This window comes from Ooceraea biroi, chromosome 8, assembly GCF_003672135.1.
Source record: "Ooceraea biroi isolate clonal line C1 chromosome 8, Obir_v5.4, whole genome shotgun sequence".
In the NCBI taxonomy this organism is placed as follows: Eukaryota; Metazoa; Arthropoda; class Insecta; order Hymenoptera; family Formicidae; genus Ooceraea; species Ooceraea biroi.
In genome coordinates, this window is record NC_039513.1 from 1,133,237 (window position 1) to 1,149,746 (window position 16,510).

The 16,510-nt window shown below is 35.7% G+C and overlaps 1 protein-coding gene across 1 annotated transcript in view; it reads right to left on the bottom strand.

The window, feature by feature from the left end:
- LOC105280187 (cilia- and flagella-associated protein 44-like) overlaps positions 1-16,165 on the bottom strand; it is a 36,970-nt gene extending 20,805 nt beyond the window's left edge. Inside the window, exons 1-2 of the mRNA XM_026971713.1 lie at positions 15,446-16,165; positions 834-1,367 (exon numbers count right to left, since the gene is read on the bottom strand). Of these exons, the coding sequence (XP_026827514.1) occupies positions 834-1,367; positions 15,446-15,448 (537 nt within the window). The 5' untranslated portion in view covers positions 15,449-16,165. The remainder of the gene's footprint in view (positions 1-833; positions 1,368-15,445) is intronic.
- Positions 16,166-16,510: the final 345 nt, after the last annotated feature.

Below are 16,510 nucleotides of genomic sequence, written 5' to 3' on the forward strand. Positions count from 1 at the left end.
TCGGAATGTTTTGATTTTGACATTCTTCATAAATGAGGATCAACTTGTTCTTCAAACGGATACATTGATGAAAATAAATAGGATTTTAAATGTTCGACGCGAAGGCTGAGTGCGATTAGGATATCGTTCAGCGTATAAATTTTGCGCTCTCACTGAATTTTTTTGACATTCTCCATAAATGAGATCATTCTCTATCATGTCGACTTGTTCTTCAAATGAATACATCTTACACGATTGACTTATCTATCGATACTACTTTTTATGTTTATCTTATCCTGTAAACTTATTAAGATGGCCTTTAAAGGGTCTTTGTTTTCATTGAAATAAGTTTACGTCACTATTAATTTTCATCGATGTATCCTTTTGAAGAACAAGTTGATCCTCATTTATGAGGAATGTCAAAATCAAAACATTCCGACAAAACATACTAATAAAGCGTCATTTCGTACATCTTTTAAACGTAAATTTCATTTAATATAAAAATGTATTTTTATATTATTATCGTTTTCATTTACATTTAATCTTGTTCAATAATTTTGTGTCATGAGTTCCGTACTTGTTTTAAGCTCCTCTATAAAATTATGGAAAAAAAACATACCGAACCTATTAAAAAAATGAAGGTGACCTTGATATCTTCGAAGCGTCTCCACCAGGACAAAAATTATTATCGCCATATGTTAGCCCCCTTCGTACAGTATAATTTTGATTACATAAATTTTCCTCTGGACCTTATAAATTAGAAGATATTTAAGGTGGTAATAGTTATTACCCCACCCTGTATAGTCATTACTTATTACACAATCCAATAAAATTAGCAAATTTTATTAATTAACCTTTTGTTTTATTATTACTATCTCTTCTAATTTACGATTCACATTTTCGTGCAATACGTTTTCAATTAATTCATACTCTCTCAAAATAATATATTCTTGACGAATTGTCGATAAAAATAAATTAATATAAATGCTTTCGGCAACGATGTCCAATCTATTGTGTTTTAATTCGTCTAATGTTTTGTTTATATTCTCGTAACTATTTTCTGTGTATTTTAATATGCAATCTTGCTCGTATATTTTCCGAAGCATACGAGAAGTTTTTATTTCTCGATTCCATGGACTATCAACGTGGCTCAGATGAAATAATACGATATTATCTTGTGCGATGGATTGGATGTTTAATTCTCTTTCTGTAATGGAGAATAGGATTAATGGCTGTTCATTAGAAATTTGTATATGTTTTAAGAATTCTTCATCCAATAGTAACACTTCATATTCTTTGTCGGAACAAATGGCAATTTGTTCTGGAATAGATAGTCTTCTTCGTTGTGTAGTTTTAGCTCTGTCCACCTTCAATGTATATTTTTGAATCTGTAAGTGTAAAGCGTTTTATCTCATTACACACATGTGTAATATATTAATAGTTATATGTATAACGTACATATTACGTTATACATATAATCATTAATTTTATAATAAAGTATATACTTATTTTATAATTATTGCATAATTATATGTTTTACTATTATCTAATTTTTTATATACAGGGTGCGACAAAAGTCTGAATACAGTTTAATATCTCAAACAATACAATTTCGAAAAAGTTTTATGCCCGGTTTCTTCATACTTCTCAATAGCTATCTTCCAGATAACTAAAAATTTATTTTCTTCATTGAAACCTCTGATTACGTATTTAACGGATAGCTATTCTTCATATTACTCAGTTTTGACACAAAGTGTCTAGAATGTTATTATAAAGTATATGTTTTCTTCACCATTGTAACCTGACATATTCTGTCAGGTTATAAAGGTGAGGAAAACTTATTCTACGAGATATCTTTTGGATAAAGTTATCGAGAGGTGAAGAAATTGGGCCTTAGACAAAAGTTGTAAGGTTTGAAAAGACGCAATGGTAATATCAGTTTGACCTTAGTTACTAAGGTCAAGTCAAGGTCAATTTTACTTTTTTTAATGGAAACCCCCATTTTTTATTGCCTATTCTTATAGCTTTCCTCGAGAGCTTTTCAAAACACTATACTGAAGTATCTTTTCACTAAATACATTTTGAGTTATGAGGCTTAAAAGTTGAAAAACCGCCGGCATTAACGCCTTGTCTGTGTGATGTATGTATGCGCACGTATGTAGATAACTGACAAGGAAAATATCCCAGGTGTCCCTCTCCGATTTGAATGAAACTTGGTGGGTTTGTAGAGGGGGTCAAAATATTCGATCCGTGTTTTTTTTATTGGCAACGAAACATGTTTAAGGGGTGAAATCAACCCTCGAAAATCGATGAAATTTTCGTTTTTTGGTTATAACTTCTAAACGAAGCATGATAGCGCAATTTTGTAAATATACAAAATGTACAGAATTTCGAAAGCTATCTACCGGCATAAAACTTAATTTTTTTGCATAAAACATACGAGTTCTAGAACTCAACATTTTTATTTTTCCACTAATAAACGTGAAATATTTTCTAGTGGAGAGGTTTTATTTATAAGAAAACGTGTAATAATGCATTTTTGTTCCTACATGTTAGAAAAAATCAAAAATATATTTTAACTATGCATGAGTAGCGAACTTGCAAGCTGCAGTGGCGTCGCACGTCGACCATGTTGCGCGTATTATCATTAGCGAATACGAATTCACTAATGTGCATTAGTTGCGTGATGATCAAGTTATTAAACGGTGGAATATTCGAAAAGGCGAAAACAATTAAACCAAGATATAGAGTAATTGAAATTTAATACGCAAAACAGCTATAGGTGGCCAATAAAGACATTCATCACAGCGGAATTCACTATGGCATAATAATATGTTTTTCAGATGCATATTTTAATCGCGACACTGGCAATATCTGATGGTCAGATATATATTTTTTTAAGATAACCCCGATGTAACGCCAGGAAGAAACCAAATAATCAATAATTATCACGACTAAACTGGCAATTTATTGGTGGAAAACGCACAACGTTTCGATCGCAATTTCGATCCTTATCAAGTGCAAATACAATGTAAAATCTCTTTCTACAACAAACATGTAACAAACATATAATATAATGTTAGTAAACTTGAATAAAAGGAAAAAAATATAATTACAATTGAACAACGTACTGTCGAAAAGAAATTCAAAAGACGAGGTGAAAGACACGGAGGACTTGTAGAGACCACATCCATGATGTGTGGAAAGTCACAAACAAGTGACACCAAGTACAAAACAAGTTACATATTTGCCAGAACGGTATCATAAATGCGAGGCAGGTTTTCAATGTCCGTCTGAAGGTTGATCGCATTATTGTGTCTTCTAATGAAAACCATTTCAGCGGTCTCCCTCTTTCTTCGCTTATGTTCACAATGCAAAATTTTAACATTGGTCCAATCGAAGTTGTGATCGTTATGCGTTCTGTGCTTGCTGACAACAGACCAAGAACTTTCTTCCTTACGTATGTCTAATTGATGTTCTCTGATTCTAGTGTTTAAATGTCGCTTGGTCTGGCCTATGTAGCAAGCATCGCAATCCATATACATTCAATTTGGTATACGACCTCTGTTTTTTCACCTTTCGGAACCTTGTCTTTACCTAACTTAACAAGTGAATCTAGCTTTTTATAAACTGTGTAGACTGTGTTAACTTGAAAGCTTTTAAGGATATTAAAGATAGTCTCGCTTATACCTTGAATGTATGGAATGCAAACAAAACTTTTGTTATTATTGTCAGTCCTTTTGGAGTCATTGTTACAATTACTACGTTCCACTGTGTTGTCATTCCTAAAACAACCTCTACGCCTGAGTGTGTTCAGTCTATTATTTACATGTTTGTTGATAAAGTCGAGTGGATAACAATTATCTGACAACATAGATTTGACCATTTTGAATATTATCCTCATGGAATCTCCTGTCTGACAGTAAAATGGCCCGATCTATTAAACCCGTGACAACACTAATCTTATGTGACCACGGGTTGTTCGCGAAATAATTAGTGTATCGGCCCGAGAAGCAGTTTATAAAAAGCTAGATTCACTTGTTAAGTTAGGTAAAGACAAGGTTCCGAAAGGTGAAAAAACAGAGGTCGTATACCAAATTGAATGTATATGGATTGCGATGCTTGCTACATAGGCCAGACCAAGCGACATTTAAACACTAGAATCAGAGAACATCAATTAGACATACGTAAGGAAGAAAGTTCTTGGTCTGTTGTCAGCAAGCACAGAACGCATAACGATCACAACTTCGATTGGACCAATGTTAAAATTTTGCATTGTGAACATAAGCGAAGAAAGAGGGAGACCGCTGAAATGGTTTTCATTAGAAGACACAATAATGCGATCAACCTTCAGACGGACATTGAAAACCTGCCTCGCATTTATGATACCGTTCTGGCAAATATGTAACTTGTTTTGTACTTGGTGTCACTTGTTTGTGACTTTCCACACATCATGGATGTGGTCTCTACAAGTCCTCCGTGTCTTTCACCTCGTCTTTTGAATTTCTTTTCGACAGTACGTTGTTCAATTGTAATTATATTTTTTTCCTTTTATTCAAGTTTACTAACATTATATTATATGTTTGTTACATGTTTGTTGTAGAAAGAGATTTTACATTGTATTTGCACTTGATAAGGATCGAAATTGCGATCGAAACGTTGTGCGTTTTCCACCAATAAATTGCCAGTTTAGTCGTGATAATTATTGATTATTTGGTTTCTTCCTGGCGTTACATCGGGGTTATCTTAAAAAAATATATATCTGACCATTAGATATTGCCAGTGTCGCGATTAAAATATGCATCTGAAAAACATATTATTATGCCATAGTGAATTCCGCTGTGATGAATGTCTTTATTGGCCACCTATAGCTGTTTTGCGTATTAAATTTCAATTACTCTATATCTTGATTTAATTGTTTTCGCCTTTTCGAATATTCCACCGTTTAATAACTTGATCATCACGCAACTAATGCACATTAGTGAATTCGTATTCGCTAATGATAATACGCGCAACATGGTCGACGTGCGACGCCACTGCAGCTTGCAAGTTCGCTACTCATGCATAGTTAAAATATATTTTTGATTTTTTCTAACATGTAGGAACAAAAATGCATTATTACACGTTTTCTTATAAATAAAACCTCTCCACTAGAAAATATTTCACGTTTATTAGTGGAAAAATAAAAATGTTGAGTTCTAGAACTCGTATGTTTTATGCAAAAAAATTAAGTTTTATGCCGGTAGATAGCTTTCGAAATTCTGTACATTTTGTATATTTACAAAATTGCGCTATCATGCTTCGTTTAGAAGTTATAACCGAAAAACGAAAATTTCATCGATTTTCGAGGGTTGATTTCACCCCTTAAACATGTTTCGTTGCCAATAAAAAAAACACGGATCGAATATTTTGACCCCCTCTACAAACCCACCAAGTTTCATTCAAATCGGAGAGGGACACCTAGAATACCTTCCTTGTGAATGAGTGAGTGAGTAAGAATCGCTCCCCTCTCTCTCACCCTCCTCCGCTCCCCCACTTCCTCTTATTATGCTCCGTGGAAGTATAAAATGCGAGTGCCCGAGTGTTCGGTATTCTTTTCTCGGTTATAATCAGTGACAATTGAGTAATTAACATGGAGCTTACTGTAAGAACATGAATAACTATCTTGATGATGCGAAGGAGATACAGAGATCGCGAACAATCTTTCAGAGATGTTCAAGATTTATTTAATATTGAGTTTCGGGCTGGTCAACAAGAGATCTCTGCAGCGAATGTTTAGAAAACGTGTCAACTATAGGAAGTATTAAGAATCGTCCAAACTATTATTCTCCTTTTCCTCTCTTTGTTTATTACCTTCCATAATTGCTTTTCTGTTCTTGCTCTTTTCACCTCTTCTTCTAATCTTTCCAACCTTTCTCCCTCCTTTCTTTTACAAAGCTTTCTGAACTTCCTTATCCACTTTTTCCCAATCTCCACTTCCTATATTCTTTCTTCATTTTTTTTTCATTCTTCTGCACTCATTGTTCTATCAGTCTCTTTCTCCTACCTTTTCTTAATCTTTACCCTCTTTTTTATCACGTTTCCTTCACTCTTTTCTTTAAGTTTTTCCATATCTCTTCTACTCTTCCCCCTGTACTATCGCTTCCCTTACTCTATCCTTATATTTCCTTATGCTTTCTTTATCTCATTGTGTCCTTTCTATTATCTTCTCCTGCGTTCTTCCTCTTTCTCTCTCTATCTCTCCCCTCATATCCACCTCTAATGGTTGATGATCTGATTCAATCCTATCCCCTACCTTTACTTACTCTATTTTCTCCCACGCTCTCTGATTTACTATAATATAGTCTACTATTGACTCCCCTCTGCCTCCTGAATAATCCATTCCCCTGTCACATCCCCTCTCATATTTCCATTTCCTATATCTCATCCTCTATCCTCTATCATATCTAACAATTCTTTTCTTTCCGCATTTGCCATCTGTTCTTGGAGCTCCATCCCTCCTCTCTTTCCTCTCACCCCTCATATCTCCTCCCCTCTCCCTATCCTTCTATATACATAATATTTCTTCTTCTATTTCTTTTCTCAACTCTTTCACTCTACCTCCATTGTACACTGCGGTGCATTGAATCGCTGGGTCATAGTAAATTTCTTGATTTATCGACGTGACTTCTCCGTTGGGTCGGTAATGATCAACGCGCGCGACTCATCAAAATATTCAAATATTCTATGAGCCGCGCGCGTTGATCATATCTATGTGAATAAATATATAATTGCATATGCAATGAAATAATACACAATATAATTCAACACAAATTAAATTAAAAGGTTTTCAAACTTATTCTCTGTTATTATAGTAAAACTTTCGTGTTTCCGAGAGATGTCCTGTTAATTACTTTGGTGGCTCTGAAAAAAAACATTTGAGATGGTTCAGATTAATGAGGCCACGGTTAAAAATATTCATCTGCAAATCTTCATGATTGCTTGCTATTGTTATATGATACAAAACGTGAGTCTTGAAAGTAAAGCTACGCCAAATGAATGTCAACTATTGTATTTTGTTTCACCAATATTCATTTGTCAACATAGCGAGATGTTATTCGCATTTAGCATCGAACAACGATGGCAAACAAGCAAGTCGATATTTTTCACCGTGGCCGCATTATTGGAATGTGGGAAGCGGAACGGAGTGTGCGAGATATTGCACTTAGTATTCCGTGCAGTGAGACAAATGTGCGGAAATGGATCAAGCGATGGCAAGAAGAGGGAGCAGAAGGGTGCCAAGATAATCGGCGACACAACAGTAGGCTGCGATCGACAACTGTTGAAGAAGATATGGCTTTAGTTAATCAGGTAGATAGAAACTGTTTTCTTCCGGTGTCGCATTCTGTAAATCAGTTAGATTTACAGATGTCGAAGTTAACAGCGCAAAGGCGCTTGCATAAAGCGGGGTGCATTGTTACCGTCCTGCACGTAAAATAGGTTTAACGAGGAAACATCGCGATGATCGTGTTGCTTTCGCTTTGCAACAACTTAATACGACTTCACCGGAAGATTGGAACAGAACTATCTGGACTGACGAAAAAGTGTTTTGTTCGGCACATGATCGACGCCTACATGTGTGGAGACCCGAAGACCATCGGCTTGATCCCAAATACGTGATTCCTTGCGAACGAAGTGGACGCATTACTTGTGCTATGTGGGGGTGGATAAGCGCACATTGTCCGGGAGAATTAGTCGAAGTCTCATCGCATATGGATGCCTTGGAATATATCGACATTCTGCAGAACGTATTACTCCCCAGCGTTCGTCAAATATATCCCGAGGAAGATATGCCAACGTTCCGATTAGTGCAAGACAATAGTGCCGTCCATACCGCGAACATAGTAAAAGAATGGTTCGCCCAACACCCAAAAGTTCTCGATTGGCCTGCAAAATCCCCGGATCTTAATTTGATAGAAAACGTTTGGGCATCAATTGTCAATTCGTGGGATTGTAGGCATGAGAGAACGAAAGCAAATCTGGTTTCGCACGCAAGAAACATGTGGGAAGGCTTGAGACGTAAACCTCAATTTTTTGCAAATCTTCACCGCTCCATCGCCGACAGATTGCAGCAAGAAGTAGCAAGAGAAGGCTCCTGGACCAATTATTAAATTGGTTTCAGTATAATCGGTTCTTTTCAGAACCATATCAAACGGCTCTTTTCAGAGCCACCAAATTAATTAACAGGACATCTCTCGGAAACACGAAAGTTTTACTATAATAACAGAGAATAAGTTTGAAAACCTTTTAATTTAATTTGTGTTGAATTATATTGTGTATTATTTCATTGCATATGCAATTATATATTTATTCAAATAGATATGATCAACGCGCGCGGCTCATAGAATATTTGAATATTTTGATGAGTCGCGCGCGTTGATCATTACCGACTCAACGGAGAAGTCACGTCGATAAATCAAGAAATCTACTATGACCCAGCGATTCAATGTACCGCAGTGTACACCGTAATTATCTTCCATATCTCTCCCTTCACTCTTAGTCTTCTCTCCTGTACTTTATACTCTTTATTTCAAAGCTATCTGTTTCTTTTAAACCTTTTCTTATTCGTGTATTTCTTTTCTTATTAACTATTCAACCTTTCGCTTTCCCTTTTTCTCTTATCGCGTACTGACTTTTCCATATAAAATTTTTCGATACCTTACTTCTTACTTTTTCCCACTCTTTCTCTTCTATTCATGTTTCGACCATCCCTATAATATCAAAATCCTCTATATATTCCCAAAATTCCCTTCTTTATTCCAGCTGTATTCTAGAACACCATTCTTATGTTCGCATTGCTCTTCCTATTTGTATCCTTCATTTTTCCTTTCCTCCGAATCCTCTCCACTTCCATATCCTCTGACTCTTCTTCTCCTTGCCCATCTCTCAAAAATCCTTCTTCCTTATTTCGCCTTGATCCTCATTCCACATATATATTTTTCCTTCCATATTTATCTTTCTATACCCTACTTTCCCTTTCTTTCTTGTCTTTCTTTCTTTCTTCACGAAATTCTTTCCGAATTCTCTCCTCTTCCTTTCCTACAGTCTCCTTTTCTTCTTCTCTCTCCTTCCTCCTTCTCATCGCTGGTGGTGTCCTACTCGTTCTATTATTCTTTCCTCCAAATTCTTATTCTGAACATTTCCTCTGCCTCTCTCTTCTTCTTCTCTCCTTCTCTTTATTCCACTCATACTCAACTCATTCTCCTTATATGCTCGTCTCTTCATTTCTATTATGCTATTGAAGTTCGTTGGAGTTTCGTTCTCTCTCTTCTTCCTATCTTCTCCATTTTCTTCCTTCCTGCTTCTCCCTTCTCACTCTCTCGTGCATCTCTCTCTTCTCTTCCTACATTCTCTCTATCTCTCTTCTCTCGCTACTATATTAAAGAAGCCTAGACTAATTTTGCGAGCGATGGCGAAATCCGCTGTCAACCCGCTATAGTTATATTATAGCTATAGCTATCAGTCGGACGAGAAAAAGACAGCAGATATATCTGCGTTCGTCTACTGACTCGAAGTTGGCCGAAGCGCGGCGCGTTCACGTACATGCTCGCTCGCTTGTATTGTATATTGCCAGTAGCCTAAAACTAGCATCTCTGCGTCCGCAGTGATCCGACCACTGACGTAGTGGCGGTCCGGAGAAATCCGGTGTGATCCGGCAGCAGGCGCAGATTGGCAACGTTTTGGCTGCCGACGGAGTTGCCTCAGCGAAAAAAATTGTCCAGTTTGATCGTTTTTCCTTTGGATATAGGACGATTTCTCCTTGCAGCTGCCTGATGACCGATTGTGGTTCCTCTGAGTTCTTTAGAGATATACAGGGTGTCCCAGACTTACCGTATCACCGGTTAATGATAGATTCCTGAGGTGATTCTGAGACGAATGTTCCTCTTGCAAAATGTCTAGGGTGGCGTAGTTTCGGCGCTACGAAGGGTTGTAGTTATCCTATCCTTGTGTAGAATTTTCCCGCGTTCAGTGACGGTGGGTCGAAGGGGTCCCGCGCATCACGCACACTTCAATTTGATCTTATTTTTTCGCGGCTGTTCAAATTGAAGTGTATGCGATGCGCGGGACCCCTTCGACCCACCGTCACTGAACGCGGGAAAATTCTACACAAGGATAGAATAACTACAACCCTTCGTAGCGCCGAAACTACGCCACCCTAGACATTTTGCAAGAGGAACATTCGTCTCAGAATCACCTCAGGAATTTACCATTAACCGGTGATACGGTAGGTCTGGGACACCCTGTATATGAAGATATCCTGTAGGATTAAACAAACAAAAAAACGGCTGTAAGCAAAGCTGGATGTTAATGCTTGGTATTTTATTTTTGTGAACTTTAAGTACAAACGATGATTAATCCATATATTTCGACCATAACTGGCAATACAATAGGCAAAATTTTACCACGACGTTTCGACCGTCGGTTGCGGCCCTTATCAAGTGTAAACAAGTCGCATTCTGCAATTTAAAACACAAATCACAATATCTTATCGCATTTACTAAAATCAACAACTCACTTCCAAAAGGCGACCGAAACCCTACAATTACAATAAAACATTGCTACAAAGGGGCACAAAGAGACACCCTCCGAAAATCAACCATCCTTCTCAATAGACGAACACGTACAGTGTGTTTTCCCGGTTACACGATCATCAAAATATTATTGTAGACATCAGGCCAATTCTCAGTATCCCTCTGCGAATTTATAGAGTTACAACAACGCTTTATGTAAAACATTTCCGCAGTTTCACGTTTTTTGAAAAGATTTTCACGATGTATGATCTTTGCATTCCAGTCAAATTCATGTCCGTTGTCTAATCGGTGTTTACTAACCACAGAGTGACTATCGCTATGTTTCCTTATATTAGACATGTGTTCCTTAACCCTCATTTTCAGGTGCCGCTTCGTCTGGCTAACATAACACGAATCATAATTTTTGCAGTCAATTTTATATATTACACCCATATTTAACTCATTCGCAAGTGTATCCTTTCCTCGTTTAATTATACAGTCAAGCTTTTTCGGTACATTGAATATAACATTAAATCCGAACCTTCCAAGATTATTCTTTATACCTTCACTCATATGCCCAACATATGGTATTTTAACCAAATTTTTATTCCTATCAATAACTCTATCCACATTACTAGTCGCACACTCATTTACAACAGAATTTCGGTGTTTTAACTCATACAATCGTTTCCTGATATGCCTGTCAATAAATTCCACAGTATAACAATTATTTCTCAAAATGTCACGTACACATTGTAAGTTGGAAACGTGAAACCGCCGATCAGACAATAACAAAGCTCGATCCACCAGACTTTTAACAACACTAGCTTTATGTTCATTAGAATGGTTGGAGTAAAAATTTATGTAACGTCCCGAGAACGTTGGTTTTCTAAACCAATTTGTTATCAGTGTGCCATTATCCCTGATAACCCTCGTGTCTAAAAAGCTGATCGAATCGTTGTCCTCGTTTCACAAGTAAACTTGAGTCTAGGGTGGTAACTGTTAAACATATCAAGAACCTCTTGTATTCTGTCCGTAGGTACAATAGCAAAAACGTCGTCAACATATCTATAAAACATCCGTAATTTAAAGTCAAGTCTGTTCAAACAATGTACCTCCAGGTCCTCCATAACCACGTCCGCAAGTATAGGAGATAACGGAGAACCCATTGGACTTCCATAGATCTGCTCGTAAAAATGACCGTTAAACAGGAAGCTAGTAGAATCGAGTATTAATTTGATTGCATGATTAAATTGAACTAGAGAAAATTTACAATTAGTGGCGATCAAGTGCCATCGCTTTTTAATCGCATTTAAAACCAATTCCTTAGGAATATTTGTAAAAAGCGAGATTACATCAAAAGATAACAATATTTCATTTGATTCTATCTTTTTATTACTGATTTCCTTAACAAAAGTCCAGCTATCACGTATGGAAGAAGCAGGCTTCGAGACAGAATCACTCAAAATCTTGTGTATAAACAAAGCCACGTTGTAAGTAGGACTGCCAATAGTCGAAACAATAACACGCAACGGGTAACCTGGTTTGTGTATTTTTGGCAGTCCATAACAACGGGAAATGTTGAAAGTAGTGCTATATAGTCCTTTATACGTATACTCATCTATCAGTTCATTGAACCAAGACTTGACAATTTCATTAAATCGAGTAGTCAGTAATGAAATAGGATTTTTTGTGAGTACGTCGTGGTAAAATTTTACCTATTGTATTGCCAGTTATGGTCGAAATATATGGATTAATCATCAATATTACTGGCAGTTGAATAATTATTGACTTTAAGTACAAACGTTTCGGTTCACCTTCAGTGGACCATCTTCAGTGTAGATACATTAAAACACAGTACTATTATTCATATATGTCGCAGTCAAATCATTCACAATACATAGTAGGTCTTATAAAATTATCCTTATATACAATATATAGTAAGTCTTATTAATTGTTAATTCACAGTACATAGTTGTCCTTAAAAATTTCTTTTCTCCAATTAACGTCAGAAACTGATTTTTCTCTCTTATTCGTCCAATGTAACAAACACAACTGAACACGAAAAAATGTTTTCTTATTTTCTGTTGAGATCTTTATTAGCTTCCTCAGCTATTTGTATACTACATTATAACGCAGTTTCATTCTTTAACTTATATCTAGTATATATTGTCTCAAATTACGCTTAAAATGCTTCAATCATTCACATCGTTTCAATTCTAACGGTAGATCATTATACATTTTTATTCCCTCGTAAAACATACTTTTTTGTGCGCTCCCTGTTCGACGAAATTGTATTACAATATGTTCCGTCTGTCGTGTTTGTCTCCCACTAACATTCTCTACAATTTCTAACTTATTTTCTAAATTGTTTGGAAGCATACCTTTTAATATTTTAAAGCTAAATATGCATACATTATAATGGGTAATTATTTAGATTAACGGAGCAACCTCGAATGATCTTGACCTTGACATATGTTGTCAAGGTCACCCTTCTGAGTGACCTTCAGAAGGTTTTAGTCGTCGCTCATTGTTTATTAAAAAGTTATTAACAAATGAAGTTTCGAAAATATCGTATTTATTTTGAATATTGAAAGATATAAATGACGAATATGAACGAAAGAAGGAAAGTGATTTAACCTAACCTAACCTACCCTACCCTGGTTAGGTTAGGTTAGGTTAGGTTATATTTTCCCGAAACTGGAGCTCCGGACACATATACGCTCGTTATAGAGTAGCCTCTGTTGGACGGAGCTGCAACGCTTGCAGCATACATTCCACTTTGGCATGTCTGTTGCATTGCAATATGATCCTCATGGCTCTATTCTGCGCTACCTGTAACCTACTCATCTGTGTCTTATTCATGCCAATCAACAACGTCGCATAATATTCAAAGTGAGGCGCAATAATTGATTTATATACAGGGTGGCCCATTTTAATTTATACAGTCGATTTTTTAAAAAAACTAAAAGAGATACGAAAAAATGTTTCAGACAGACATGTCACGAAACATTTTTCGGAAAAATGTTTCAGACAAAAGTTACTTACTTTTCGATGGAGAATAAGAATCTGCAATAAAAAGTTGGGGTTTCAATTTAAGAAATTGAAGGTGATCTTCGCGTGACCTTCAAACGACTATTCAAGGTCAAACCAATGGTATCATCTTATGTCCCCCTCGAAATCGTGACATGTCTGTCTGAAACATTTTTTCGTATCTCTTTTAGTTTTTTTAAAAAATCGACTGTATAAATTAAAATGGGCCACCCTGTATAACACATCTTGTATACATCGATATGCTATTACCTATCCTATTTAAAAAAACTCGTTCTCTTTCCTATTTTTTTAACATGTAATCACAATGTTCTTCAAACCGTAATTTACTATCAATGATTACACCAAGATATTTTATTTTTTTAACCTGTTCTATTGGTATTCCATCTATACTTTTCAACGTGATCTTTGCTTTCAGCTCTTTTCGAACACTTCTGACTACCATAAATTTCGTCTTGTCTGCATTTAATTTTAATTTATTAATATTCATCCATTTTTCTATTATAGCAAATAACATATAAAGTTTTCTTTCTAGTTCTTCACAACTTTCTCCAATTACGTATAACGTTGTATCGTCTGCAAACCACTTTATGTTATAATTTTCAAAACCAATATTTACTATATCAGTTATATATGTAAGAAATGATAAAGGTCCTAATACTGATCCCTGTGGTACTCCGTGTTCAGCAAAAATTTCCTTGGACCAAACATTACCAAATTTAACTTTCTGTTTTCTATTGCTTAAATATGACTGTAACCATTTTAACACCGTTCCTCTTATACCATAGTGATGTAGTTTTTCTATGAGTCTTTCCCTAATTACAGTTTTAAACGCTCGCTTTAGATCCGTAAATATTACACCTATCATTTTACCTTCGCTAACTGCCAATTTCCATTCATCGACAACTATTTGTAACGCTGTTTCACACGAGTGTTGTTTTCCAAATTCTCTGAGAGAGAGAGAGAGAGAGAGAGAGAGAGAGAGAAAGAGAGAGCGAGAGAGAGGGAGGGTGAGGGAGAGGGAGAGGGAGAGATACTGTACTTTATAAGAATTTTAAAATAATTACAAGAAGATTGAACATATTATGTCCAATGCGACCCGGGCATGCCAAGTGCCACTTCAATATCGTCATGCAATAAGAAAGTATGAATGGGAAATATTGAGAGAAAATAGTCAAACTGAATTGCTCCTAGGTACTTGGCTAATTAATTATTGATTTCATATTTAGTTTTGATTTTTATAATAAATATTTTTTAAACTTTTTGTTGCGTATAATTTGGAAGTTTTATGCACTTGGCGTACTTTTTTCACCTTTGTAAGGTTGTTTTTAGTGAGATAAATATATTTATAACTATCTAAATTGTAATATGTTTCATTTTTAATTTTTTTCTGATATTTAATAAATTGTCGTGGGCGCATGCAAATAGCTCTGCGGGCACATTTGTGCTCGCGGGCACACGGTTGAGAATCCCTGAGATAGGGTATAACACGCATATATTGGGTTTAATTCTTTGTAAGTTTATGATAGTATAGAGGCGTTGCAAACACAGTGAAAAATATATGATAGTTGTTCAGCATTGGTAATACAGCGGTTTACTCTTTGTGTGTAGACCAATATCTTAACGTCTATCGTTCCACATATAGCTTAACGTCTCTTCCGAAAGACAGAAAGGTACCATCCATACATCCATAGTTTTCCATACTCAAATCTTCTGTTACTCGATGTATACAAAACACAACTTGGAATAAAATTCCTGTTATCAAATGGACTCAGTTTCCCATGATTATATGTCTAGCACACAACCACTAGACCACAATATCGCCCCAATACATAAAGAAGGTAATAAAAAATATAGATACGTACCATCACCTTTTTCTCAGGATATTCTATATTGATATTTGATGTAGGAATAGTTGGTAGACATTTCGTACTTTGCAGTGGTATTTCGACATGAATGTTTTTGAGATCTTTTCTTAAACGTAGTACTTTGGTGTGCAAATATTCCTTTTTTGTTCTCACGGTTTTTAATTTTGCATTAAAAGCTTCTTGCAGATAATAAAGCTAGAGTGGAATTATTAAAAGATATTATTTTCGAGAATTAAGTTACTTTATTAAGTAACTCAGAATTATTATACAGGGTTCACCAAAAGTATGGGTACCCCTAAATTTTACAAAAACTATGCATTTTAAAGAAACTGTTTCAGACAAAAGTTGTAGAGTTTCAAGTAACGCATTACATAGCAATATCAGTATTACCTTGAAGAGTGTTATCAAGGTCACATGAAGGTTACCTTCAATTTCTTAAATGAAAACCCCTATTTTTTATTACATATTCCTGTAGCTTATCTCCAGAGCTTTTCAAAACATTATAGTAAAGTATATTCTTATTAAGTACTTTTCGAGTTATAGAGCTTGAAATATAGCATAAGTTTCGTAAAATTTAGGGATTTCCATACTTTTGATAAATCCTGTATATTTAATCTAAATTAACCCTTTCAGAGACACGGGTACGTATACAGGGTCCGACAAAAGTATGGAATCCCTAAATTTTACGAAAACTATGCATTTTAGAGAAAATTGCTTCAGATAAAAGTTGTATGGTTTCAAATAGCGCATTACACAGCAATATCAGTATGACTTTGAAAAGTGTTGTCAAGGTCACATAAAGGTCATCTTCAATTTCCTAAATTGAAATCCCCATTTTTTATTGCATATTCTTGTAGCTTATCTCGAGAGCTTTCCAAAACACTATAATATAGCCTTTTTTCATGAAGTACTTTTCGAGTTATGGAGCTTGAAAATTACGGTATCGTGGGTTTGATCGTTTTATGCGCTGTACACACGTCAACACTTTTGCGTCTAGATCGAGTGTATACATTAAGTGTCGACGTGTGTACAGCGCTTGAGACCGTGTTGCTAAAGACAATT